A 27,990-nucleotide genomic window follows, 5' to 3' on the forward strand; every position below is an offset into this window, starting at 1 on the left:
CACCACGACAGGATAGACACAGCCTTAGCAGAGTGTTTCACAGGGCCGTGCACCTTTTAACGACAAAAAACACACCAAAACTTTAATCTCTGATTCTGGTGAAACTGGATCATGTGTCATGGAGAAATTGTTTCTGATGGACAGATAGTTATGCTACAGTAACCGCCACACCTCTGACTAGCACAGGAGCAGAGGACTGCTGGGAGGTCGAAGGGCAAGAAGGGGGTGGGGCGGAGTTTAACAACAGGAAGTGGCGTTATTGTTACAGTAAAGAGGAGATTCACAGCAGCTCTGACCTCCACTCTGACATAGGAGCGAAGGGCCTCAGAAACACGTCTTCCTGGTGGCCCAAATCTCCTTTTTCAGGCTGTAAAATGTAAGTGAAGGGATCTGTTTGATCGTTGATGTTTAACTTCCTGATCTGTATCCATTTTAATTTTAGAGCAACTTCAACACTTTGAGACATTTCACAGCTTCCTCTTCCTCTTCTGGATATCTGAGCTCCTGTCCTCTCTCCAAAGACCTGCTCCAACAGGCTGAACAACTTTTTTTGTCTGTCACGCCATCAAACTGTCCTCATGAAGATCCTGCTGATTGTTAGTTTCCTCTCTGCTGCTGATTACAGGTGACGGTTTGAATGATGCTAAAACGGACTTTAGGTTTCCTGTTATTGTGTTTTTATGTATTTTATCATGTTTGTTTTTTTTACCAGCGTGTGTGTGTGTGTGTGTGTGTGTGTGTGGGTTACTAGCCCCTGCCAGCTGCTAATTTGAGGCGAGACCACCGTACAAGCCTCGCCCTGTGAGAAAAACCACCGCTTTGGGGCTTGTTTCAACTCAGTACTCGCTACCACGGTCCGGTGCCCAGAGCTCGCTCCCTGCCCTGAGCTGAAGGTCTGACCCCAGTTATCAGTCAGTCAGTCACTACCTGCTCTCCCAACACGCCACGGAGCCCCCACCGCACGAATCACTCATCTGTGGTGAATCAGTGTGGAACCGGTTGAGTGCTTCAAGCCCCTGGCAACAGCGCCAATCTTTAGACAATAGCTGTGTCCCAATCCACGACGTATTTGAAGGCCGATTGTGTCACAGCAGCGCGTCGAAGGCTGTCCCAATTCAAAGGCTCCTTCAGATGTGGCCGACAAATGCGTCCTCCTTTTCCTGGGCTCCAAAGGATCCATCAGGTGCATCCTTCACGGCCCAACGTATCCCGAGATTCATGTGCGCCACCATAAATGATAATGGCGGACTTTTACGCGGCCGAGGAATACACTTTAAAAATGTAAAACTTCTTGGTTTCAGCTCAATCGAATAGAAGCGTCACACATGTTTAAGAAAACGAAAGGGCCCTGGAGGTTAACATACTCGACGTTAGTTATGCTAGCTAGTTAGCCCGCTAGCAACCTGTTGCTAGGCAACAGGAGCAGAGTTGCAGAGTTTGATGACGCGAGACCGTCTCATTTCAGTTCGGCTTTAACGGTCGAACTTCCTGGTCCAACAGGGCACTTAAAGCACTTTTTCCACACACATCATGTAAAAAACGAGTGTCACAAACCTGCGAAAGGAATCGCTCTACTATCAGAAATTGATCAATTCGCTCCACAGTCAGAAGGTCTAGAAGAGCTGCACGATTACATTTAATCTCCATTAATGTTAGCGGAGTGCTAGACCAGAAGCTAGCCCAATCAGACGCTAAATACCCGTGTACGTGTAGACACGGCCTCACTCAACTGACTCGAAAACCCGACCCTATTAGTGAGTGACTCATACAAGTGAGTAAAAAGAGTCGAACCTCCCATCTCTAATGTTGGGGTGGTGGTAGGGCTGTTTTATTGGGGCTCCTTGTTCCTGCATCAGGACTCTGGCAGTACAGACCTGTGCTCTGAAGCAGGCTTCAGCGAGGTAACTTCAGGGTTAACTCTGGGTTTTCACTTCTGTGACAATGGTTCATTTGTTATCAGAAAACGGCCTCGATGAGTGAGACCTAACTTGCTCTGGAGCAGGTTTCAGATCGAGAGATCAGCCGCGTCAGGCAACGACAACTGACTGATAAAGGGACTGATCCTGGAGCTCAGTGAGCGGCTCGTGAGGAGGAAAAACTTCATTCTTATTGTGCTTTTCACTGAAATCATCTGCAACAGAGACTGACTGAAACACGACAGCCTTGCTGTACTTGTGACATATGAAAGGAAGCCTTCTTACGGCCTTGAATCATGTTTTTATATCAATTTATATTTAAGTCCATTTGTCTCTGGCGGCGCTGCAGCTCAAGCTGTGATACGCTCCATCAGAACATCTGAGACATTATTTCATGGAATGTACAGATCGTTCGTTCTCCTCCTGCACAATAATGGAGCCCTGACATTGTCAGCTTTGACTTGTGCTGTCACACAGCTGTTGATTATTTGTTATCAGGTTGCAGCTGTGTCGCTTTCAGGCTGGAGTGTGCGTTAACTTCCTCATTATGTAAGATAAGTGTAAGATATGCGACTCTGTCTCATGTCTGCAAACTCGGCTCCTTTTATGTGAACGTTCAGGCCTCTGGAGTGTTCCTGTTGTTAGTCTCGGACACGCAGCTCTTTGTAAAGGAGCAGTTTAAAACTTTCTGAGATATAAATCCTCCGTCCGTGCTCACGGGCGACCGTACAATCGAGCAGCTGCTTCCTCCAGTCAGAAGTCCAGAGGTCATTTTATAAAGAAGATCATTTCATTTCAACAGAATTTGATAAGAAACGATTTGATCTTTGTTGTGTCAGACTTGTGTAACCAGTCTACCAGCACTGTAGGTGTCACATGATCCAGTGAGCAGAACCTCTCACCTGTTCATCCTGACTCTCAGGCATCTTATTGTTTACTTTTAAAGCTCCTCTTGGCTTTATCACACGATTTATATCTGACCTCAAAGTTTCTGGGGTTGTTTTTGCAACAGGAAAACTTTACAGCAGAGATAAACATGTTTACAGCCTGGTACAAAAAACAGTTTGGGAATCTTTATGTAACAGTTTGAATCCTGTGCATACATTTATGCATCATTTTATTTCTTTTATTTCATTTGACCTTTTTTTGAACCAGTAAAAAATACTCAAGATTAAAAACCTCTCGTTCAAGAGTGTCCGGGGCAAAACAGGCGTTTCAGAGCAACAATGAGCAGCCGTACATACAAACATACAATAGGAGATATATGGCTTTAAAATAACAAGTGAAACCAGTAAATATTTGTCACAATCATTATTATATTATGCAGAACGTCTGCAGCCAGATGTGTCTGCCTCCAAGTTATTAAAGATCACCTTCAAAGCATCCAATGAGACACGATCCTTTAGTTCAGGTATTTTTGTAATTTGTTCCATGTAAAGGGAGCAGCAAACTTTAACGCCTTTTCCCCCAGTTCAGTTCTGACCTTTGGGACGGACAGCAAGAAGATTGTAAGCTCCTGCACTCTTCTGTCTGATGTCGGTCAGAAGAGGATCAGTCACAAAGGAGCTAAAGTAGAAATGATTAAAAGCATGAGCACTTTGACAGATGTGTGACGTCACGGCGGCTGCCTGTACTTCCTGTATCTTAATTACGTTGAGCTGATAGGGGCGGCACGGTAGTGCAGTGATTAGCGCTGTTTTCACACAGCTAGAAGGTTCCTGGTTCGAGTCCCGGTTCAGACGTAGTGGGCCTTTCTGTGTGGAGTCTGCATGTTCTCCCCATGCATGCGTGGGTTCCCTCCGGCTACTCCGGCTTCCTCCCACAGTCCAAACACATGCTGGTTAGGTTCATTAGTGACTCTAAATTGGCCTTATATTTGCATGATAGGTTGTCTGTCTCTGTGTGTCAGCCCTGTGATTGACTGGCAACCTGTCCAGGTGTAACCCCGCCTCTTGTCTAATGACAGCTGGGATAGGCTCCAGCCCCCTTCTGAAATACTTCTGAAATATGTTTTTCTTGTCTCATCTAAATCAAATTTTTGTTTATTTCATTTAGTAGTTTTTTTATCGTAACTTGATGCTTCTGTGATAAAAAAATAAAGATTATATTTGGTTTCGTAAGCTTCTTCTGGAGCTGATGGTTGTTAAGTTGACTCGGAAGTTTGAAGTTAAATGCTTGGTTAAAACAATCAGTGTATGTGAAAAGCTGAAAGGGTTAATAAAGTTGTCACAGTGAGAGGCGGAGAATAGCTGTGTCTCAATTTCACATTCCTCCAGTCAAACCCAACGAGGAGAGTGAACCAGTCAACCATCTCCGTTTCTCTCCGAGGAAAACTGAACTGTCTCAGGTGTTTGGAAAATCCGGCCGAGGTAAGAACAATGATTACATTTGGCTGTTTAAATAAACAGCATTAAAACTTACTTGTGCTGTCGGAGCAATGCTCAGAAACATTATCAGTTTACTCTTGGTAATGGAGGAGAATCCAAGTATTCGGATTTTATTGCTCTAATTTTATTGTTCATGTTGAGAATAAAGTTGAAAAAAAAATGAGGAAGATTCAATTTTTGTATTTTAAAAACATCAAAATGTACAGAATAAAGTTTAAAATGTTAAAATGCAAAAATATATATATATATTACCTGCATTGTATTCTTGATACATTAGAAAACAGCAGTTACTCTCTGCTGCTTCCAGCTCCTCGAGGCTGACCAGTGCCCAGTGTGATGAGCTGTTAGCTCGGATCAGTACCAGCATTTTTCTGATGGACACCAATTAGCGGCGTTCTGTTTCAGCTGTGGAGCGCCTGTCCATCTGTCTCCGCTGAGTGGCAGTTTCACTGTTTGTATCAAGTCACACGTGGGCTGAGATCTGTCTCACTACAGCGCTATGAAGCCAAAATAAACAGATGTTACTGAGATTTAATGACAATAAACAGGCTGAAAGGATGCTGAAATAACTACATCAGGATGCTGATTTGTAATAAATTTAAATTCATGCTTTGTCAGTTCTGTCTGTGAGACGAGAAGAAAACTACTTTAAATGCTTCTTTTTTGAATGGAGTTTGGTTTGACCATTCCTGATTCAATCTTAGGTCTGTAGAGTCTCCTGGTGCAAACTAGCATCTATATTCACAACTTTACATTGAATTTGTGTGTAATCTCACCACAGGAAAGATCCACTTTACTTTTAGTCTGAACACACCTCATGAGTAAATGTTATGCTGTAGTTTATATTGGATCAAATACATAAATAGTTATCTCAGCATCCTTTCAACCTGTTTATTGTCTTTAAATCTCAGTAACATCTGTTTGTTTTGGCTTCATAGCGCTGTAGTAAGACAGAGTTCAGCCCACGTGTGACTTGATAGAATTTGCCTTTATGTTAAACCAATTCAGGTTCAGGAAACTAATCTGCATCATGATGTAGTTATTTCAGCATTCTTTCAGCCTGTTTATCGTCATTAAATCTCTGTAACATCTGTTTATTTTGAGTTCATAGCGCCAACCAAACTCCATTCGAAAAACAAACATTTTTAAAGTTGTTTTCTTCTCATCTTGCAGACGGACCTGACAAAGCATGAACTTTAAATTTTTAGAAACCTGCATCCTGATGTAGTTATTTCAGCATCCTTTCAGCCTGTTTATTCTCTTTAAATCTCAGTAACATCTGTTTGTTTTGGCTTCATAGCGCTGTAGTGAGACAGAGTTCAGCCCATGTGTGACTTGATAGACTTCATTTTTATGTTAAACTGATTCAGGAAAATAATGTATTTGTATTTGATCCAATAAAAACTACAGCATAACATTTACTCATAAGCTGCGTTCAGACTAAAAGTAAAGTGGATTTTTCCTGTGGTGAGATAACATACAAATTCAATGTTAAGTTTTCAGTGTAGATGATACTTCGCACCAGGAGACTCTACAGACCCAAGATTGAATCAGGAATGGTCAAACCAAACTCTATTGAAAAAATAAGCATTTAAAGTTCTTTCTTGACGTCTTGCAGACAGACCTGAGAAAGCTTAATGCAACTTTACTCAACATGCAAAACTTTAAAAAGTCTCTCTCATCTGTCCGTGATGCCTGGCCCTGATTCTCTACTGTCAGTGTCTGTTGAGAACATTATGTCACTTTTTAAAAATGTTTTTAAACAGATAAAAAATGTATCAATTTCCTTGTTGATTTATCAGATTTGATCTCTCTCTGTCTCAGGGTGGACAAACATCATGACTTCTGCCTGCACGTTCCTCTCTGAAGAGCAGTTTCGATGTTCAATCTGTCTGGATGTGTTCACTGATCCAGTCTCCGTACCGTGTGGACACAACTTCTGCAAGACCTGCATCACACATCACTGGGACGTTAACGACCCGTGTGAGTGTCCAATGTGTAAAAATGTTCTTAATCCACGACCTGAGCTTCACGTCAACACGTTCATATCTGAGATGGCCACTAAGTTCAGACGCTCCGCTCTCATGAAAACCAGGAGCCTCTCAGTCCGCAGTAGTTCCTCCACTGAAGAAGTTCTGTGTGACGTCTGCACTAAATCCAAAGCGAAGGCCCTGAAGTCCTGCCTGATGTGTCAAACTTCCTACTGTGAGACTCACCTGGAGCCTCATCACAGAGTCCCAGGCCTGAAAAAACACGAGCTGATCGACCCTGTGGAGAACCTAGAAGACAGAATGTGTAAAAGTCATGACAGACCTCTGGAGCTGTTCTGCAAGACCGATCAGATGTGTGTGTGCGTCAGCTGCACTGAGTCAGACCACAAGCCTCATCGCATCGTTCCTCTAATGGAAGAATATGAAGGAAGGAAGGCCAAGCTGGCAGAGACCGAGGCTGACATACAGACAATGATCCAGGAGAGACGACTGAAGATCAAGGAGATCAAACAGTCAGTGAAGCTCAGCAGAGACGATGCAGATGCAGAGAAATCAGACAGTGTGCAGGTCTTCAGGTCTCTGATCTGGTCTGTTGAGAGAGAGCTGGCTGAGCTCCTCGACTTCATTGAGGAGAAGCAGAAACAAAGAGAGAAACAGGCTGAAGGCTTCATCAAAGAGCTGCAAGAGGAAATCTCTGAGCTGATGAAGAGAGGCGCTGAGGTGGAGCAGCTCTCACACACTGAAGACCACCTCCAGTTCCTCCAAAGCCTCCCATCCCTGAACCCTGCTCCACCCACCAAAGACTGGACAGAGGTCAGAGTTCACTCGTCGTATGAGGGCACTATTAGGAGAGCTGTGGCTCAGCTGGAGGAGACTTTCAGTAAAGAGGTGAAGAAGCAGCTTGAATGTGAGCTGAAGAGGGTCCAGCAGTATGCAGTGGACGTCACTCTGGATCCTGACACAGCAAGTCCCAAACTGATCCTGTCTGATGATGGGAAACAAGTGAAATATGGAGATGCCAAACAGGTTCTACCAGACAACCCCAAGAGGTTTTCTACTTGTGCTTGTGTCTTGGGAAAGGAGGGTTTTTCAGCAGGAAGGTTTTACTATGAGGTTCAGGTTGGAGAGAAGACCAAATGGGAGGTAGGAGTGGCCAGAGAGTCGATCAGCAGGAAGGGACATATCACACTAAGCCCTAAGAATGGCTTCTGGGCTGTTTGGTTAAGGGATGGAAGTGAGTACAGAGCTCTTGCAGGTCCCTCTGTCCTCCTCTCTCTGAAGTCGAAGCCTCAGAAGGTCGGGGTGTTTGTGGACTATGAGGACGGTCTGGTCTCCTTCTATGACGTAGATGCAGCAGCTCATATCTACTCCTTCATCGGGTGTAACTTCATTGGGAAACTCTTCCCATACTTCCGTCCCTGTAACCCTGACAACGGTAAAAACTCAGCCCCTCTGATCGTCTCAGCTGTCAGTGTCTTGATTTAGATAATTGAACTCACAGGAAGGACGAAGAATTAAGTCTTACTTTCTTTAGGTTCTTTGTATCTCTTTTGGCTCTTTGTAGTTAATGAATCCTAACAAATACAGTTTAATGATGATTTATTGTATTTTATTCAAAGCTAATCTAAGAAAATCAAAAGTTAACTCTTAGAAGAATCAAATCTCTCTGTATACCTGTATGTAGTCCTTGTTGATTAGAAGAACGTCCTGCATATCTTTCATAACATTGAATGTAAAGAAAAACACCTGAGATTAAAGACACGTGAAATCAGTTCATCCTGTCTTCTTAATTTTTTTCAAAGATGTGTAAAACATGTTTGTTGCCCACTGATCAAAAAGTTGTTCTTAACGTTATAATCTCAAAGACCTCAGTTTTGTTCTCTTTGGCGGCACCTATGGCGATAAACGGTAGTTACAGGAGCACACTCCCCAGATATCCACACAGAGCTGCATGTGTGACGTCCACGGTTGGCTCCGGTTGTAACTCTTGATTTTCCTGGCTGACGGTCGCTTTCCTTTTCAGACTGTTTGCTTCATCTGAGCGTCACAGACACCCAGTCCATAATAATACTACATTCTGCAAATGTAAAGGCTTTCATCAGTGGGCCACAGGCTCAGTCATTGTGTTACCTCATTCAGAGAGAGAGAGAGACTTACAGACATTTATCTACATGAAAATCTTTGAGATGATTACTTTAAATACTCGGCAGACTAACACAGTGATGCTGCATGATTCAGATTTCGCCTGCCTGAAGTTATGACGTGTTTATCCTGAAACTGGTCCGGTTGGTTCACTGTCACAAAATAATCTGATTTTATTTTGACTCATTGTGTCAGAAAAGTGGATCTCAAAGTTTTATAATAATTTATCCCTATGAAATATTTTATAGAGCCGAGTCCCCTCTTACCTGCTCTAACATCTTTGTTTGAATAGAGAAACAACAGAGCGCTGTGGCGTCAGTGTGTCTGCTAAACACTTCATGAGGAGCTGACTGCAGGCAGCTTTTGGATCATTTCTCCCTGCAGAAAAAGACTGGAGAGATTTAATGAGACTGTCCATGTCTTCTTCCTGATACTGACATTTTTGTATTTGACTTCTTTTGTTTCATTTTTAGCGGATCAACCTCTAATCTGTGTTTTGTATTTTATACTAAATATCAAAACTTACAGAAGCCCTGAGCGGACATGCATCCATACATTTCATTTGCTCCTGTTTCCTGTATTACGACTTACGAAACAAACACACACTTGTTGCTGATAGTTTGAGACAGATGACAAATTGAAAATAGGAATATTTGATATAAAATGAGGCTTCTCAAACTTACAGCATTGTCATTGAATTTATGATTTCTTTGGGATTATGCACGATCTAAATTTTTGAAATAAAATAAACATATTATAAAATCTCAAGTTCCTCTGCCATCCTCTAAAGAACACCTCGGTACTAGTGACCCAGTCTGACACTGTATTATATAACCTTAATGATTCTGAGTGAGTGGAGACACATGCTGTCTCCTTGTGGCTGCCTGCTGTGCAGTGTTTTATTCTGAGGTCTGATCCAGAACATCATCTCTCTCCTGAAACCTGCTGACATGTGACGCTTTGCTCACTGTCATTAAACACTCAGAGAAACACATCTTACACTGAACATGTAGAGCTGAACTTTATTTCTGTAATCATGTGGCAGACTGAACCTTTGGAGCCACAGGTGACTGATGTGAGTGCAGTGAGAGGCGGAGCAACACCGGGAGAGGACGAGGAGAGTTTCTACGTCACACTCCTGAAATGAAAGTTGAAAAAAACCTCATCGCTGAAGAACTGTAACGTCTGTTTTCATGTAAAACAGTGAAGATCGATTAATCAAGCTTTACCTGACTTACGTCACAGAGTCGCTTACGCACACAGGTGAGTACAACATTTACAATATTAAGTGTATTTAAACAGAGAGAGGCGTCAGTACTTAAAGGTGTGTCCATGAAATTGCACCTGTTTGCCATCGTAGCTGAAAGTTTCACAGAAGTGAAGTAAATCTGTGTCAAAGTTTCTCTGATGAACACAAAAAGAGTTACATGTTTAATAATTGTAAACACGTTTAAATGTATAAAAAACCTTACAGGAGGATAAAAGAGACAGACTGTGTCCAACATGAAAAATACATTAAATACAGAGAACACGTTTTCAGTATGAAGTACAGCATTAAACAGTCTCGGATCACAAATATAAAGAAATAAATAAAATCATATGTTCAATGTTCGATATGAACTCCTGTATTTGCTAAATAATGAGTGAAGACTCCTTCTGCAGTGACCTCTCATGGCCACATGATGGCAGCAAACGCTGTGAGGTTGACCGGATTCACCTGGAGATAAAAGTAGATACTCTGTACCTGTTCTGATTGGTATTAAAGTACGTGTTATCATTTTCGCATCATTATCGTTTCATAATTATAAACAATATCAGCCAGCAGGAGGTGAACACAGGAAATTGAACACCTGTGCTGTGTAGATTAATATAAACCCCTCCAGTAGTTCTGCTTTCATATATTGAATGGTGTTTCAGCATTCACACTGTTGTTATCATGTTCTTTATATTTTCTCTTTTTCTTGTTATTAATCTTCTGTACGTTTTTCACTTTGCTACTCCTTCTGCATACTTTGTGCAACAGAAATTGTTCAACTATCGAACTGTTCAGCATCTTCAGCACATTCTTGCCTCTACTTTTTACATTTGTACTCTTTATACTTTTTAAAATATTCAGCATTTTCTACTTTCTTTTTTCACAATGAAAACAAATCTTCAGCTCACTCAACTTTGAAATGCTCCTGCTTCAGCATGCTCACAGACTTCATTTCATCTTTAACATGTTCACAATTCTTTCAGCTATTTAACTTTTTGCAATCTTTTGCAGTTTTTGAATAATCAAGTTTTATGCTGTTTTTAGCCTCTTTCAGATTTTAACATTAGTGTGTATTGCGCGGAATGTTCTGGGCTAGAGTGGATGATGTCATCATGAGAGTGAGAGGGATGTTTCAAATATTTCAACTTCTTCCAAACAAATTGCTCCTCAGCCCACAATTTACACTCCACACTCATAATTCTTCAAAATGTTGAAAATCTTCTCCTCTACCGCTGATAAAATTTTGAAGCCAAACAGATCAACAGTTTTGGCACAATGAGCTTCAAAGCGACAGGAGCGCCAAAAAACACTCCATCTACCGTAATGTTAAATGTGGCTTCAATTTCCTCGGGCAAACCACTTGGGAGCACTTTTGTATTTCGCTGTTTGGTCCACATTTCTGGCATCACAGACATAAAAATCACATGTATGTGTTCAGCAAACTCTCTACATGCTCATAGTATCATCGTGTTAATGATAACAGTTACTTTTGCACCTTAAAATGAGCAGTTTTCAAAAGGGACGTTTTCAGCATTTTCTCACTTAAATCTACTGTCTCATAATGACTGCTTGTATCTCCAGCTGTTTGAGACGAGCTAATCAGTGCAGTCAGCACACACACACCCACAAAGGGTCTTGGCACCTGAAGGACTCTTAAACTCTTGGACAACCCTTATCTCTTGTTTTATAAACATGAATAGGGCCTCTGATGCACAAACAGTTCTTTCTTTACATGTGAAAACAAACAAAAATAAAAGTCGAAAGCGGTGATGAACAGGGCTTCAAACGTTTGTTCAGTTTTTTGGCAAAATGGCAAAAAACATCAATCTTTGACCCCAAGCCACGGCCACGCCCCTTAACAAAAACTCAAGCTTTTGATAATTTTTCATCTTCAATGTCTTGTTAATGCTGACAAAGTCTTAAGAGGATTGGATGATAGGCCTAGGAGGAGTTTGTTTAAGTATGAACTTTGTAAATCACCAAAAATACGCCTTAATCTAAAAATCTAATCAAAATGGCTGACTTCCTGTTAGGTTTTAGCTATGGGTGCAAGAGGCTTTTTTTGTAGGTCTTGACATGGTAAACATGCATACCAAATTTCATACATGCAGGTGAAAGTAACCTCTATGATGACCCCCTTTTGAAAATGTGTAGGGGGCGCTATGGAGCCATTTCGCCACACCCATGAGTGAGAATCATATCAAGCGCAAATGTTCGCCACTTCGATGTGTGTGCAAAGCTTCGTGAGTTTTGGGGCATGTTAAAACCGCCTATTATGCAATTTGCTTCCAATAGGGTCCTTGCTGCAGTCGGTGCTCGGGCCCTAAATATTCTTTATAAAGCTCAGTGCTCACACAACAAAGACTTGCTGGAGGTTTTTGTTTCAAATTCTCAACATTATTGAGATTGGGGATTGGGATTCTGGTCAGTTTCATTCTAAATAAAATATCACTTAAGACATGTGCCATTTAAAGGTTGATTCATTTTACCCCTCTTGTGTTTTCCCCTCTTTTTCTAGAGATGTCTGCTGCCAGCTGTCTCCTCTCTGAAGACCAGTTTCTGTGTTCCATCTGTCTGGATGTGTTCACTGATCCAGTCGCCATACCGTGTGGACACAACTTCTGCAAGACCTGCATCACACATCACTGGGACGTTAACGAACGGTGTGAGTGTCCCTTGTGTAAAGATGTCTTTGAAAGACGGTCTGAGCTGCGGGTCAACTTGGTCTTATCTGAGGTGGCTGCTCAGGTCAGACAGTCGGTTCTAAAGAAAACTAACAGCCTCTCAATGCAACAAGAGACAAACTCTGGAGATGTTCTGTGTGACGTCTGCACTGAAACCAAAGCGAAGGCCCTGAAGTCCTGCCTGATGTGTCTGACCTCCTACTGTGAGACTCACCTGGAGCCTCATCACAGAATCCCTGGCCTGAAAAGACACGAGCTGATCGACCCTGTGGAGAACCTGGAAGACAGAATGTGCAAGATTCATGACAGACCTCTGGAGCTGTTCTGCAAGACCGATCAGATGTGTGTGTGTCAGTTCTGCACTGAGTCAAATCACAAGTCACATCTCTATGTTCCCATGATGGAAGAATACAAGGTAAAGAAAGCTGAACTGGTGAAGTTCAACGCTGAAATTCAGCAGAAGGTCCAGGAGAGACGACTGAAGATGGAGCAGATCAAACAGTTGGTGAAGCTCAGCGAGGAAGATGCAGATCGAGAGAGAGCAACCAGTGTGCAGGTCTTCACTGCTCTGATGCAGACTGTTGAGACACTTATGGCTCAGATCACTGGTATGATCGAAGAGAAGCACAGAGCAAGAGAGAAACAGGCTGAAGGCTTCATCAAAGAGCTGGAAGAGGAAATCTCTGAGCTGATGAAGAGAGGCGCTGAGGTGGAGGAGCTCTCACACACTGAAGACCACCTCCAGTTCCTCCAAAGCCTCCCATCCCTGAACCCTGCTCCACCCACCAAAGACTGGACAGAGGTCAGAGTTCACTCGTCAAATGACGGGACTGTGAGGAGGGCTGTGGCCAAGCTGGAGGAGACACTCAGTAAAGAGATGCAGAAGATGTGTGCTGATGTTGAGCTGAAGAGGGTCCAGCAGTATGCAGTGGACGTCACTCTGGATCCTGATACAGCTCATCCTGCTCTCGTCCTGTCTGATGATGGGAAACAAGTATATTATGGTGTTAGACGGAGTCTCCCTGACAACCCAGAGAGGTTTTCTTTATTTGGTAATGTTTTAGGAAAGGATGGTTTTTCTGCAGGAAAGTTTTACTATGAGGTTCAGGTGAAAAGTATTACGAAATGGAATTTTGGAGTAGCCAAAGAGTCAGTCAAAAGAAAAGAAAGAATGATAGCAAGTCCAAAAACAGGTCTTTGGACTATAATGCTGAGGAATGGAAGTGAGTACAGAGCTCTTGCTGGCCCTGGTGTCCTCCTCTCTCTGAAGTCGAAGCCACAGAAGGTGGGGGTGTTCGTGGATTACGAGGAGGGTCTGGTCTCCTTCTATGATGTAGATACAGCAACTCTCATGTACTCCTTCACCGGCTGTAACTTCACTGAGAAACTCTTCCCCATCTTTACTCCCTGCTTTCATGATACAGGTGACAACTCTGCCCCTCTCATCATCACCCCTGTAAAACAAACACATTAGATTATCTCAGTGTGAGATAATCTGTGTTTGGATGATGTGGTGAAGAACACGATAGATTTTTCATTAGTTTAAGATCTAGTGAATCAAACAAACTCAATTAATAATTGCCCATGATAAAAGGTATTTCTTTACGGTAGTGGAGAGTTTATCTTGTTTGTCTTCCGGGGAAACATTTTGGAGCCTGAGACACGTCAGCTGCTGGTTGGTTAATGATGAAGACAACAGCTCCCATGATCAAACTCCACAGTTTGTTATTGTTTTGATTGTTACAGTTTTTGCAGACTGTCCTTTAATATAAACTCTTCACTGCTGCTTTTACCTTCACCTTTACAAACAGACTCATGATACTCATGGGAGACGCTGAATTTTAATATCTTGGCAAATGGAAGACAAACTCACATTAAATTTTCATAATTATTTTAGACAAAATATTTCTGCAGACATAAAATCATCTTTCCCGGGTTCTGGAGGGTTCTGGAGGGTTCTGGAGGCAGTTTCTGTGTCAGTCTTGGATAACAGTGATGCACTCTTAACCCTTAAACTTCTGGACTGTCTTTAACTCCATCTTTAGATTTATCACAGGCGATGTCTTTAGTGCACATTAGTGTATTTTATATGATTGGGTTGGGTCGTCTTCTCTTTAGGAGAAACTTAGTACTTACTGTTTTGTATCTATAGAGTGTTACTCTGTGCTGCTTCCTCCCTCAGAGGATTTTTATCTCACCCTCTCTCATTACTTTTCTGACTCTACGATCGTGTTGTCTCCACTTATTGACGCAGTTTTAGACCTTTTTTTTGCACAAATCAACTTGTTGTCTTTCATGACCTGAATGTATCTATCCTAATGTTCCCTGGGTGAAATGTTGAAGTCTTTTTGTTTGTTGAATTGTCTGCTCTCTGTTTCTTATATCTCTTTGCTGTTGTTTCGCTCCTCTAATCGACTTGATGTAAAAGCGGGCCGCCACTCAAAGATCTCTCGGTGTAAATAAAGTTTGATTGATTGATGGATACCTGAGTTTGATGCTCCTCTGTGTTATCATTCTCACTTTCCTCACAGCTGTCAGATCATTTGCAGTCCAGCAGCTTGGTTTGAAACTCATGTCTTAAACTGTTTGCTTTTCTCTTCAGGGCTCAGGATAACTAAAGATTAATGAGCAACATACGGAGGAAGCTTTGGAGGCAAAATACTGATGTCATAAGATTCCTACATAAAATTTGAGTCAGTTTGAAATAAAAAACAGTCTTACACAGTTTTAGACCTCTCATGCTGCAAATAGTTTCGTGAAGCCTTAAGTTATTGTGTAAGCAAGCAGCATGTAAAACAATCAACCTTCATATGAGGACATACAGTTTCTATTTTATGCAATGAAAACACATAATTTCCCCGTTCTTATGAATGAAATATGTTAAGTTTAAATCATGTCATTAAATTTGCTAAGCTGAAACTCAACATAAATCACTGTATAATCTATTAGACACCTGAAATATGTAACAATTAGCACCCGGGCTCAAAAGCACCACAATGAAGTTTGTGCTGTTATTTGATAACCTGATGGCTCAGGGTCGAATTCACAGTTCAACCGTAATGGAAAATAAATCAGGTGATGCAGTCCGTCAAGTTCCCAAAGGTCATGTTCATGTTGTTATTTCCTGTTTTATTTTGAAATACTTCCCCTCGTCTCTGTCTTTCAGATCCCTGCTTCCTGTGTCTCCGGCCTCACGTGTAAACCCCGCCCGAATTACACTCACCTGTGTCTTGTTTCCCCTTGATCGTCTGTGTATGTACACCCTGTGTGTGTTCCCTCTCGTTGCCAGTTTGTGGTGTGTTCCTTTGTGTCGAATATGTGAATATGACAACAGATGTAAAACATGGGACACATTTTACATCAGTTCTCATGTGTGACGCTGTGACGCTTCATGATTCCGATTTTGCCTCCAACACAAACCTGCTGTCACGTATGACGTGTTTATCCTGAAACTGGTCCGGTTGGTTCACTGTCACAAAATAATCTGATTTTATTTTGACTCATTGTGTCAGAAAAGTGGATCTCAAAGTTTTATAATAATTTATCCCTATGAAATATTTTATAGAGCCGAGTCCCCTCTTACCTGCTCTAACATCTTTGTTTGAATAGAGAAACAACAGAGCGCTGTGGCGTCAGTGTGTCTACTAAACTCTTCATGAGGAGCTGACTGCAGGCAGCTTTTGGATCATTTCTCCCTGCAGAAAAAGACTGGAGAGATTTAATGAGCTGCATGGGATGCAATGGGATTATGCATTATCTAAATTTTTGAAATAAATAAAATCATATTATAAAATCTCAAGTTCTTCTGCCGTCCTGTACAGAACACCTCGGTACTAGTGACCCAGTCTGACACTGTATTATATAACCTTAATGATTCTGAGTGAGTGGAGACACATGCTGTCTCCTTGTGGCTGCCTGCTGTGCAGTGTTTTATTCTGAGGTCTGATCCAGAACATCATCTCTCTCCTGAAACCTGCTGACATGTGACGCTTTGCTCACTGTCATTAAACACTCAGAGAAACACATCTTACACTGAACATTTAGAGCTGAACTTTATTTCTGTAATCATGTGGCAGACTGAACCTTTGGAGCCACAGGTGACTGATGTGAGTGCAGTGAGAGGCGGAGCAACACCGGGAGAGGACGAGGAGAGTTTCTGCGTCACACTCCTGAAATGAAAGTTAAAAAAACCCTCATCGCTGAAGAACTGTAACGTCTGTTTTCATGTAAAACAGTGAAGATCGATTAATCAAGCTTTACCTGACTTACGTCACAGAGTCGCTTACGCACACAGGTGAGTACAACATTTATAATATTAAGTGTATTTAAACAGAGAGAGGCGTCAGTACTTAAAGGTGTGTCCATGAAATTGCACCTGTTTGCCATCGTAGCTGAAAGAGTTTCACAGAAGTGAAGTAAATCTGTGTCAAAGTTTCTCTGATGAACACAAAAAGAGTTACATGTTTAATAATTGTAAACACGTTTAAATGTATAAAAAACCTTACAGGAGGATAAAAGAGACAGACTGTGTCCAACATGAAAAATACATTAAATACAGAGAACACGTTTTCACATGAAGTCCCGGGTTCAACTCCCACCTTCGGCCCTCGCCGACTCCCCACTTCTCTCTTCCACCGTTTCCGCCACCATCCACTGTCCTCTCTCTATTAATAAAGGCATAACATGTCCAAAAATATATATATAAATGAAATCATATGTTATATGTTCGATATGAACTCCTGTATTTGTTTAATAATGGATACAAGTTAATAGTCTGTATATGATTTAATCTTCTTCTGCAGTACAGCAATATTTGTGTCATATTTACTTTTCTTCTAAAAAACATAAATGGTCAATTTAAATATTACATTTAAATCTAAATGTTTAATGTTATATATAAACATGAATGTATTCAGAGGTTTAGTCCCAATAATTTCACACCAACTGCAGGGTTCAGAAATGATTGACATAAATAAAGTATTTCTGATTCTGATGACACAATGTAGGCTAAGCCAGTGGTTCCCAAACTTTTTCTGCAGGGCCCCCCTTTGCTAGATAAAAATATATTCAAGCCCCCCATTACTCCTCACTACACAACATTACGGAAAGGATCCTGAAAAAGATCGTCCTTTTTTAAAAGATCCTTTTTGTGTAACCAGAAACAGAAGTCTCAAGGAGAAGTCTCGCTCTGAAATCTCGCGGGTGTGAGGTGTTAGCGGAACAGGACGGTGGAAACGTGAGCTTGAGTTGGAGAGAGGATTTGTTTTCGTAGAGGACCGCCAGCAAGAATATATATCAAAAGCCATGGCTGAATATTTACCTGAACTCGACGAAGATGAGGCACTTGAATTCGATGGCCGTCCCTGTTTATTTGAGCGACAATATACGGGCAAAGAGCTCATAGAAATTGAAGAGAGAACGAGGACATAGAGAGAGAGAGAGAGAGAGAGAGAGAGAGAGAGAGAGAGGGTGAACCAGCTGCTGCCAGGCCGCAAAGCTCAGGAAATTGGTGGTGTTCCTGTGGGTGCTGTGACCCTATGCCCACAGAGGAAGAATGTCTGTGTTGCCAAGAGTTACCTGTTGATGCCCGATATTGGTTGTCTTGATGTGTCCAGGGTTGATCCCTCGGACACTACACAACGCTGTGTAACCACGTCAGAGGATTCCCCCCCTCTGATCAACAGGGCTGTGCTGCAGACATTCTTTCATGTGCCCAAAATCAAGCGGAGGAGGCGGCCAAGACCAGAGTTCCTGGTTACACAAAAAGGATCTTACTCTTTAAATAAAGGACGATTTTTGTAGGGATCATTTTCGTAATGTTGTTGGACACCTGGGGTAACGATCTGAGCCTGTCAGTGGCAAAAATCGCAGCTACAGCAGCAGCTACAGCAGCAGCTACAGCAGCAGCTACAGCAGCGGCTACCTGCTGGACCCATTCCAAAAGTTTCACTGAGGGTCGTATTAATTCCTCAGCTATAGTGTGCAGCTTTTTACATGAATGAACTCTGTATCGAATTAAGCATTCGATGACACAGATGCAACTTTAGTAAAGCCACTCTGTTTGGCACGACAGCTGAGTATAGAGCTGAAACATGAACAGTTTGACAGTCACAATAGCTATGTGCGCATGTGCAAAAGGAAAACTCACCTTTTCCGGTTTTCCATGACTTTTCAACAGGATAAGTCTTCCTGCTGTGAGAAGCTTGAGGCACAGCAACACTGTGGTCTCTCTTCATTACCCCCCGTTGTTCAGGTGAAGCCGAGGGAGAGATATGATTCTTCATATTTCATGGTCTTTGTGTTAGTAGTTGTGACGTTTGGTATAGATTCATCGTCAGCCTTATGTTTGCCTGCAGTCACGAAATCGGCCAAGCTTGGTTAGCAGTGCAGAACTGTGTGCGTTGTTTTAATTGAGTCTTGCCGCGCCCCACTACTCCCCACTATTACTCCAGTCCCCCCCAGTTTAGGAATCATTGACTTAAGAGATCTTCAATTGAAAGATTAAATCATTTTACCCCTCTTGTGTTTTCCCCTCTTTTTCTAGAGATGTCTGCTGCCAGCTGTCTCCTCTCTGAAGAGCAGTTTCTGTGTTCCATCTGTCTGGATGTGTTCACTGATCCAGTCACCATACCATGTGGACACAACTTCTGCAAGACCTGCATCACACATCACTGGGACGTTAACGACCGGTGTGAGTGTCCTATATGTAAGAAGATCTTTGACAGAAGACCTGAGCTTCATGTCAACACGTTCATATCTGAGATGGCCGCTCAGTTCAGAAAGTCAGCTCGAAAGAAAACCAGCAGCTGCTCAGTCCGAAGTCGTTCCACCTCTGGAGAAGTTCTGTGTGACGTCTGCACTGAAACCAAAGTGAAGGCCCTGAAGTCCTGCCTGATGTGTCTGACCTCCTACTGTGAGACTCACCTGGAGCCTCATCACAGAATCCCAGGCCTGAAAAGACACGAGCTGATCGACCCTGTGGAGACCCTGGAAGACAGAGTGTGTAAAAGTCATGACAGACCTCTGGAGCTGTTCTGCAAGACCGATCAGAAGTGTGTGTGTCAGTTCTGCACTGAGTCAGACCACAAGCTTCATTGTATTGTTACCTTGAGGGAACAATATGAAGGAAGGAAAGCTGAGCTGAGAGAGACCAAGGTTGAAATACAGACAATGATCCAGGAGAGACGACTGAAGATAGAGGAGATGGAACAGTCAGTGAAGCTCAGCAGGGACGATGCAGATGCAGAGAAATCAGACAGTGTGCAGGTCTTCAGGTCTCTGATCCAGACTGTTGAGAGAGAGCTGGCTGAGCTCCTCGACTTTATTGATGAGAAGCAGAAACAAACAGAGAAACAGGCTGAAGGCTTCATCAAAGAGCTGCAAGAGGAAATCTCTGAGCTGATGAAGAGAGGCGCTGAGGTGGAGCAGCTCTCACACACTGAAGACCACCTCCAGTTCCTCCAAAGCCTCCCATCCCTGAACCCTGCTCCACCCACCAAAGACTGGACAGAGGTCAGAGTTCACTCGTCGTATCATGGGACGGTGAGGAGGGCTGTGGCTCAGCTGGAGGAGACACTCAGTAAAGAGATGAAGAAGCTGTGTATGGATGCTGAGCTGAAGAGGGTCCAGCAGTATGCAGTGGACGTCACTCTGGATCCCGACACAGCAAGTCCCAAACTGATCCTGTCTGATGACAGGAAACAAGTGAAATATGGAGATGCCAAACAGGTTCTACCAGTCCACCCCAAGAGGTTTTCTACTTGTGCTTGTGTCTTGGGAAAGGAGGGTTTTTCAGCAGGAAGGTTTTACGATGAGGTTCAGGTTGGAGAGAAGACCAAATGGGAGGTAGGAGTGGCCAGAGAGTCGATCAGCAGGAAGGGATCTATCACAATAAGCCCTAAGAATGGCTTCTGGGCTGTTTGGTTAAGGGATGGAAGTGAGTACAGAGCTTCTGCTGGTCCCTCTGTCCTCCTCTCTCTGAAGTCGAAGCCTCAGAAGGTCGGGGTGTTTGTGGACTATGAGGACGGTCTGGTCTCCTTCTATGACGTAGATGCAGCAGCTCATATCTACTCCTTCATCGGGTGTAACTTCACTGGGAAACTCTTCCCATTCTTCCGTCCCTGTGACCTTAACAACGGTAAAAACTCAGCCCCTCTGATCGTCTCAGCTGTCAGTGTCACAGATTTAGATATTTAACCATTTAAGGTCATATTTGAACTCAGTGGAAGGACACAGAATTAAGTCTTACTGTCTTCAGGTTCTGTTTATTAACAACAGTGTGAATGCTGATTCAGCATCCACACTGTTGTTATCCTGTTTAGTTCTTTATACTTATTTTCTACTTCGTATTCTTCTTCCGTACGTTTGTCTCATTCAACGCCTTCATCCTTTGTGCTACAGAAACCATTCAACTATCAAACTGCTCAGCATCTTCAGCACATTTATTTTACAATAAAATGTATGGGAAATACTTCACTTCAACTCATTCAACTTTCAACTATTCATCTATTATTCAGCTTTTTAGTATAGTATATAGTAGTATTTGTAAGTATAGGAAAGTCCGGAGGCAGGGTGTGGCGCCCGTCAGCTGCCGGGTCGCAGAGGGTGCAGGAACGGGTTAAGGATGAAAAGGCAGAAGAGACGAGAGAGAAAACAACAAGAGAGCGATCTTGGGGTGTCGTCTCTTTTTTAAAGGGGCTCTCTTCTTTGTCCGAAATTTTCTAACTCATTAAATTATTTCTTCCTAAACTCAAAGTAGTTAATCTCATCTATATAAACCCCCCCCCCATATTCGATACCTCAGGCCTCTCAGCTGCGTGTAGACTCCAAACATCGCTGGGTTAGGACACACAGAATGAGATTAAATAAACAGTTCATGAATGTAATAGTTAATTCAGCAATAAACATATCATGGTGAACACACATTTATATGTGAATGTATATGTGTGAATATGTGTGTGCATATATATATATATATATGTGTGTGTGTGTGTGTGTGTGTGTGTGTTTACAGACTATTAAACCAAATAAAAGAGCCACATTCAGCGTTCAGTCATTCAACAGCTTTCAGCAGTATTTTGCAATTTCTACATTTTCGCTATTTCTTGATTTTTTCATGTCAGCTTTCAACATTCCCATACCTTGTCTGCCAGGAAATTCAATTTTTCTAGATTCTTTTGGTTCTTTAATCAGGACTTTAGTCTTTATTTAGTTCATGTATCCTAACATACACTTACTGATGAATCACACAGCATTTTATGATGATTTATTGTTTATTGATTTGTTTTATTGTAAGCTAATCAAAGAAAATCACTCTTAGAAGAATCAAATCTCTGTTTACTGTATGTATCGTTGATTAGAAGAATTTGAGAAATAATTAACACCCTGCATATTATGAGAACATCTTTTATAGCATTGAATGTAAAAGAAAAAGACCTGAGATGAAAGAAACATACACAGCAGACTGAGATGCTGCATGATTCAGATTTTGCTTGCCTGATATTATGAGATGGTTATCATGAAAGCAGTCCGGTTGGTTCACTGTCATTAAATATTCGGACTCAACTTTCACTCGTGTTAGAAAAGTGGATCTCAACGTTTTGTAATAATATATCTATGAAATATTTTATAAGCCAAGTCCCCTCTTCTCTGCTCTAACGTATTTGTTTAAAAAAGCTGTATGAAGAGATATAACTAAAAAAGCCTGTGGAGAGATTTAATGAGACTTTAAATTATATTTTTTGTATTTGACTTCTTTTGTTCCATTTTCAGCTGAATTCCTTCAAATCAACCTCTAATCAGTGTTTTGTATTTTATGTTAAACATCACAACTTACAGAAGCCCTGAGCGGACATGCATCCATACATTTCATTTGCTCCTGTTTCCTGTGTGAACGAGTCATTTCATTTGTTTCTGAGATCTCCACGTATTTTTCTGGTTTTCTCGTGATAACAGGATAATTCTCTGTCCATGTAGGAAACAGACCAACAGGCTGCTCACTGTGATGTTAGAGAGCAGGACTCGCTGCCATCGCCCACACTGATGAGGTCAGTTCAGCCTGTTTCTCTGTTAGTTTGGTGCTTTTGCAGCTCTGGAGATACGAGTTAAGATCATCTGACGTTACGGGGGTTCAGCTTAGTTATCTCAAGATAACGAGATAAATAAGTTAGATCTCGAGAAAACAACTGAAATGACTCGTTATCACGGAGTAAATAAAATGTATGGATGCTTGTCCGCTTAGGGCTTCCGTAGAAACTGACTCGCCTTAAATCTAAACGACTTACGAAACAAACACACACTTGTTGCTGATAGTTTGAGACAGATGACAAATTGAAAATAGGAATATTAGATATAACATCAGGCTTCTCAAATTTACAGCATTGTCATTGAATTTATGATAATTTCTTTGGGATTATGCTTCTAAATTTTTTAAATAAAATAAACATTATAAAATCTCAAGTTCCTCTGCCGTCCTCTACAGAACACCTCGGTACTAGTGACCCAGTTTGACACTGTATTATATAACCTTGATGATTCTGAGTGACTGGAGACAAATGCTGTCTCCTTGTGGCTGCCTGCTGTGCAGTGTTTTAATCTGAGGTCTGATCCAGACCTGAGTGAGAGGCGGAGCGACACCGGGAGAGGACGAGGAGAGTTTCTGCGTCACACTCCGGAAATGAAAGTTAAAAAACCTCATCGCTGAAGAACTGTAACGTCTGTTTTCATGTAAAACAGTGAAGATCGATTAATCAAGCTTTACCTGACTTACGCCACAGAGTCGCTTACGCACACAGGTGAGTTGAACATTTATAATATTAAGTGTATTTAAACAGAGAGAGGCGTCAGTACTTAAAGGTGTGTCCATGAAATTGCACCTGTTTGCCATCGTAGCTGAAAGTTTCACGGAAGTGAAGTAAATCTGTGTCAAAGTTTCTCTGATGAACACAAAAAGAGTTACATGTTTAATAATTGTAAACACGTTTAAATGTATAAAAAACCTTACAGGAGGATAAAAGAGACAGACTGTGTCCAACATGAAAAATACATTAAATACAGAGAACACGTTTTCACATGAAGTACAGCATGAAGCAGTCTCGGATCACAAATAAATAAAATCGTGTGTTCAATGTTCGATATGAACTCCTGTATTTGCTAAATAATGAGTGAAGACTCCTTCTGCAGTGACCTCTCATGGCCACATGATGGCAGCAAACACTGTGAGGTTGACCGGATTCACCTGGAGATAACAGTAGATACTGTGTACCTGTTCTGATTGGTATTGAAGTACGTGTTATCATTTTCGTATCATTTCATCATCATGGTCAAGACCCAACATATAACAAATCGGTACCATAGATTGTCATTGATCGGTACCATCTGGGTTTGACTTTTTTCATACATGCCTACATGATGTTTGGATATGATAGACCTGCCTGACTGGCAGCTTATTCGTGGTTATCACCTCTTAAAGTAACGGACTGCTGTCGTTCAAAATCAGGAAAGTGCCTTCACTTGAAATCATCTTTCTTTCTTTGTATCCTCTCCCTGGACTGCTGGCCATCCAGAGATACTTGTAATAAGCTCCTTAGTACTGTTTAAAGTTACACTATGTAATACACAGATATTTAAGCTACCTTTGGCAGATTTACAGGTGTGAATCAATGCAATGTATTTTCTAATTACAGATACTTTTTCACAAATCATTAATTCTTTTTCTTATACCTTATTTAATTTGTGTAGAGCCAAAATATTTTGCTATAAAGTGGAAAAAACATTTGTTTGTTATGTGACACAAGATACCTGTGTCCTGATGATAAGGTTAAGCGCTCAGTGAGGAAACCCCTCCCCTTGTGCCCTCGTCCCAATACTTATAATTAACCTTCCACATGGCCCTAAGTCGTCACCACAACCCAAGCAGCATTGTCAACTTCAACAGACCCAGGCTCCGTTCATACGAGCTCCAGGTGTTGACAACACTGATACTACAACAATGTTTTAAACACGAAAGAGAAGACGTTGTAGAGAGAGGTGTGTTAGAAAGAAGACGGGGAAGGCAGAGCCAGGGCGAGGTACCCTGTCCGGGGCTAGCACTCACCCGTGCCGAGTCGGGCTGTATGCTCTACCTCCCCCTACTCCCTCACTTTCATGAGGGAAGAAAGGAGAGAAGAGAGAGTAAGGAAGATGGGGGATTAAGGCTAGGGTAGGGGGGTAACCCTAACCCCAAATCGGGACTACCTACCCGACCACATGGCTTTTAACGCCCCCACACATCAACAGCGTTATCAGATCACACAACAAAGACTTGCTGGAGGTTTTTGTTTCAAATTCTCAACATTATTGAGATTGGGGATTGGGATTCTGGTCACTTTCATTCTAAATAAAATATCACTTAAGACATGTGCCATTTAAAGGTTGATTCATTTTACCCCTCTTGTGTTTTCCCCTCTTTTTCTAGAGATGTCTGCTGCCAGCTGTCTCCTCTCTGAAGAGCAGTTTCGATGTTCAATCTGTCTGGATGTGTTCACTGATCCAGTCACCATACCATGTGGACACAACTTCTGCAAGACCTGCATCACACATCACTGGGACGTTAACGACCCGTGTGAGTGTCCCTTGTGTAAAAATGTTCTTAATCCACGACCTGAGCTGTGTGTCAACACGTTCATATCTGAGATGGCCGCTCAGGTCAGACAGTCAGCTGCAAAGAAAGCCAGGTGGAGCTCAGTCCGAAGTCGTTCCACCTCTGGAGATGTTCTGTGTGACGTCTGCACAGAAACCAAAGCGAAGGCCCTGAAGTCCTGCCTGATGTGTCTGACCTCCTACTGTGAGACTCACCTGGAATTGCATCAGAAAATAACAGGTCTGACGAAACACGAGCTGATCGACCCTGTGGAGAACCTGGAAGACAGAATGTGTAAAAGTCATGACAGACCTCTGGAGCTGTTCTGCAAGACTGATCAGATGTGTGTGTGTGTCAGCTGCACTGAGTCAAATCACAAGCTTCATCGCATCGTTCCTCTAATGGAAGAATATGAAGGGCAAAAGTCTGAGCTGGCAGAGACCGAGGCTGAGATACAGACAATGATCCAGGAGAGACGACTGAAGATACAGGAGATGGAACAGTCAGTGAAGCTCAGCAGGGACGATGCAGACGCAGAGAAATCAGACAGTGTGCAGGTCTTCAGGTCTCTGATCCAGACTGTTGAGAGAGAGCTGGCTGAGCTCCTCGACTTTATTGATGAGAAGCAGAAACAAAAAGAGAAACAGGCTGAAGGCTTCATCAAAGAGCTGCAAGAGGAAATCTCTGAGCTGATGAAGAGAGGCGCTGAAGTGGAGCAGTTCTCACACACTGAAGACCACCTCCAGTTCCTCCAAAGCTTCCCATCCCTGAACCCTGCTCCACCCACCAAAGACTGGACAGAGGTCAGAGTTCACTCGTCGTATGAGGGGACTGTGAGGAGGGCTGTGGCTCAGCTGGAGGAGACTTTCAGTAAAGAGATGGAGAAGCAGCTCAAATCTGAGCTGAAGAGGGTCCAGCAGTATGCAGTGGACGTCACTCTGGATCCTGATACAGCAAATCCATCTCTCATCCTGTCTGATGATTGTAAAAACGTTTGTATTGGTGAACGAAAAAAAAAGAATCTCCCTAACAACCCAGAGAGATTTTCTTTTCATGATTACGTTCTGGGAAAGAAGGGTTTTTCTGGGGGAAAGTTTTACTATGAGGTTGAGGTTAAAAGGAAGACCAAATGGGAAATAGGAGTTGCCAAAGAGTCAATCAAAAGAAAACAATCAATAACACCAAGCCCACAGACCGGCCTCTGGGCTTTAATGCTGAGGAATGGAAGTGACTTTACAACTTCTGCTGATCCCTCGGTCCTCCCCTCTCTGAAGTCGAAGCCTCAGAAGGTGGGGGTTTTCGTGGATTACGAGGAGGGTCTGGTCTCATTTTATGATGCAAATACAGCAGCTCTCATCTACTCCTTTACTGGCTGTGACTTCACAGAGAAACTCTTCCCCATCTTATGTCCCTGTATTCGTGACAACTCTGCCCCTCTCAGCATCACCACATAAACACATCAGATTAATCCTGACCTAAGTGTGAGATAATCTGTGTTTGCATGATGTGGTGAGGAGCATGAATGATTTCTCATTAGTTTGAGTTCTAGTGAATCAAACTTACTATATTAAGAATTGCCCATGCTTGCTGCCAGTAGTTTAATGCACTCTATGATTTCACCTTTAAGTTATTGTGTAACAAGGCAACATGTAAAACAACAAACCTTCATATGAGGACATAAATAATACATTTTCATTTCATAAAAACACGTTCTTATGAAATGAAATAGTTCAGATAATTTCATTAAACGTGCTGAGCTGAAACTCCCCAGAGATTCCTGCACAATCAGGCTCCTCAGGTGCTCAGTGACCTCGTGGTTCCACTAAGAGTCTCAGGCTCAGTAACATGAAGAGCATTTGGAGGGGCTTGAATGGCGTCCGTATATAAATCATTATTTGAACAAACAGTTTTGTCTGCTCGGAGGATCAACATGTGGAGTACCTGACTTGTAGAAATCAAACTCGGTCCTAGAGAGTCCTGTTTGTTTGTGTCATGTGTTGGTCTGTCTGTGTCCTACATACGTAACTATTAATGAGCATGTGTTTCCAAGACTCAAGACGTTTATCGCCACTCCGGTTACACAAGTACAGCTGTGTGAAATTCTTATGCTGGGCGGCTCCAATTAAAAGGGTTAATATTAGATATAAGAGACATATAAAATATAATAAAATATATTCACAAAAAAGGAATAAAACAAATACAAATAAAAAGTAAGGATACTTTATTACCGTCGTTTGTGTATTTGATGTTGAGGCCCATCTAAGGACGGGCTTTGAAAATGAGCTGGGGTTATAAATGCTTTGCTGTGTGCCATCAGTTTGCATGCTGCTGTCCCGACACACATATACTGCTGATGTTTCTGTCATGAACTCCTCTAAGTGAGCCTGGTTACCCTCACCTCCCCAGTGTCTTTCGGCTTTGTCTTCTCCTCTCTCTGTGCCAGTTCGTCTTCGTCTGACTTCTACCCTGCTCCACCTGTCGATGTGTTTCAACTTGTGTTTGCACCTTTTTGGTCCCCCTTATTTTCCTTTGGATTATTGGTTGCCAGGATTATGAAGTGAGCCTTTTGTTTTGCCTTTTTGTTGGTATGAAGACTTTTGTTCTGCTTTTATATTTTGACTCTTTGTTCATTAAATATCTTTCTGTTAGTCAGCATCTGGGTCGTCTCCCTTTTTCTGTGTTCTCCAAACGTGACAGATTTCCTCCTGATGTTTCTGTAATGAACTCTTTGAAGTAAAGGAAAGCCGACTCTCGTCTGAGAGCTCTTTTCTCTTATGTGGCTGACCGCCGGGGTCAGCCCTACACACAGGTCTGTATGTGACTGACTGACCTACTGAGCGAGTGAGGCTGTGTTCGAAATGGCATACTATATACTACATACTATATACTACATACTATAGACTACTTACTACATACTATACACTACATAATATACACTACATACTATATACTACATACTATAGACTGCATACTGCAAATTAAATTCAACCATAACC

The 27,990-nt window shown here is 42.2% G+C and overlaps 3 protein-coding genes across 4 annotated transcripts; all 3 read left to right on the forward strand.

The window, feature by feature from the left end:
- The first annotated feature begins 331 nt into the window (after positions 1–331).
- Positions 332–8,060, forward strand: LOC138599348 (zinc-binding protein A33-like). 2 transcript variants are annotated; one of them, XM_069670973.1, is made up of 2 exons: positions 332–376; positions 6,128–8,060. In XM_069670973.1, exon 2 carries the CDS (start codon positions 6,142–6,144, stop codon positions 7,777–7,779), a length of 1,638 nt encoding a protein of 545 aa, XP_069527074.1. In that variant the 5' UTR covers positions 332–376; positions 6,128–6,141; the 3' UTR covers positions 7,780–8,060. The 2 variants fall into 2 exon arrangements, with proteins under 2 accessions (XP_069527074.1, XP_069527073.1); XM_069670972.1 differs by lacking the exon at positions 332–376 and adding an exon at positions 4,209–4,285.
- Positions 8,061–9,593: 1,533 nt separating this feature from the next.
- On the forward strand, positions 9,594–14,838 carry LOC138599603 (E3 ubiquitin-protein ligase TRIM39-like). Its single transcript, XM_069671346.1, has 2 exons — positions 9,594–9,699; positions 12,210–14,838. The coding sequence occupies exon 2, from the start codon at positions 12,212–12,214 to the stop codon at positions 13,847–13,849; it is 1,638 nt and encodes a 545-aa protein (XP_069527447.1). The 5' UTR covers positions 9,594–9,699; positions 12,210–12,211; the 3' UTR covers positions 13,850–14,838.
- A 1,719-nt stretch (positions 14,839–16,557) lies between these two features.
- LOC138599892 (uncharacterized) lies at positions 16,558–27,639 on the forward strand. The gene is made up of 3 exons (XM_069671647.1): positions 16,558–16,669; positions 18,920–20,566; positions 24,830–27,639. The coding sequence occupies exons 2-3, from the start codon at positions 18,922–18,924 to the stop codon at positions 26,446–26,448; spliced, it is 3,264 nt and encodes a 1,087-aa protein (XP_069527748.1). The 5' UTR covers positions 16,558–16,669; positions 18,920–18,921; the 3' UTR covers positions 26,449–27,639.
- Positions 27,640–27,990: the final 351 nt, after the last annotated feature.

Source organism: Semicossyphus pulcher, unplaced genomic scaffold (assembly GCF_022749685.1).
Source record: "Semicossyphus pulcher isolate SPU_LCO1_2020_fin unplaced genomic scaffold, fSemPul1.0.p SCAF_20, whole genome shotgun sequence".
In the NCBI taxonomy this organism is placed as follows: domain Eukaryota; kingdom Metazoa; phylum Chordata; class Actinopteri; order Labriformes; family Labridae; genus Semicossyphus; species Semicossyphus pulcher.

Bases quoted from the DNA above. Each gene is read 5' to 3' on its own strand.
- LOC138599348 (XM_069670973.1), top strand. From the start codon at position 6,142: ATGACTTCTGCCTGCACGTTCCTCTCTGAAGAGCAGTTTCGATGTTCA.
- LOC138599892 (XM_069671647.1), top strand. From the start codon at position 18,922: ATGTCTGCTGCCAGCTGTCTCCTCTCTGAAGAGCAGTTTCTGTGTTCC. The intron at 20,567-24,829 runs TTTAACCATTTA...CTCTTTTTCTAG, and splicing joins CAGTGTCACAGATTTAGATA to AGATGTCTGCTGCCAGCTGT.
- LOC138599603 (XM_069671346.1), top strand. From the start codon at position 12,212: ATGTCTGCTGCCAGCTGTCTCCTCTCTGAAGACCAGTTTCTGTGTTCC.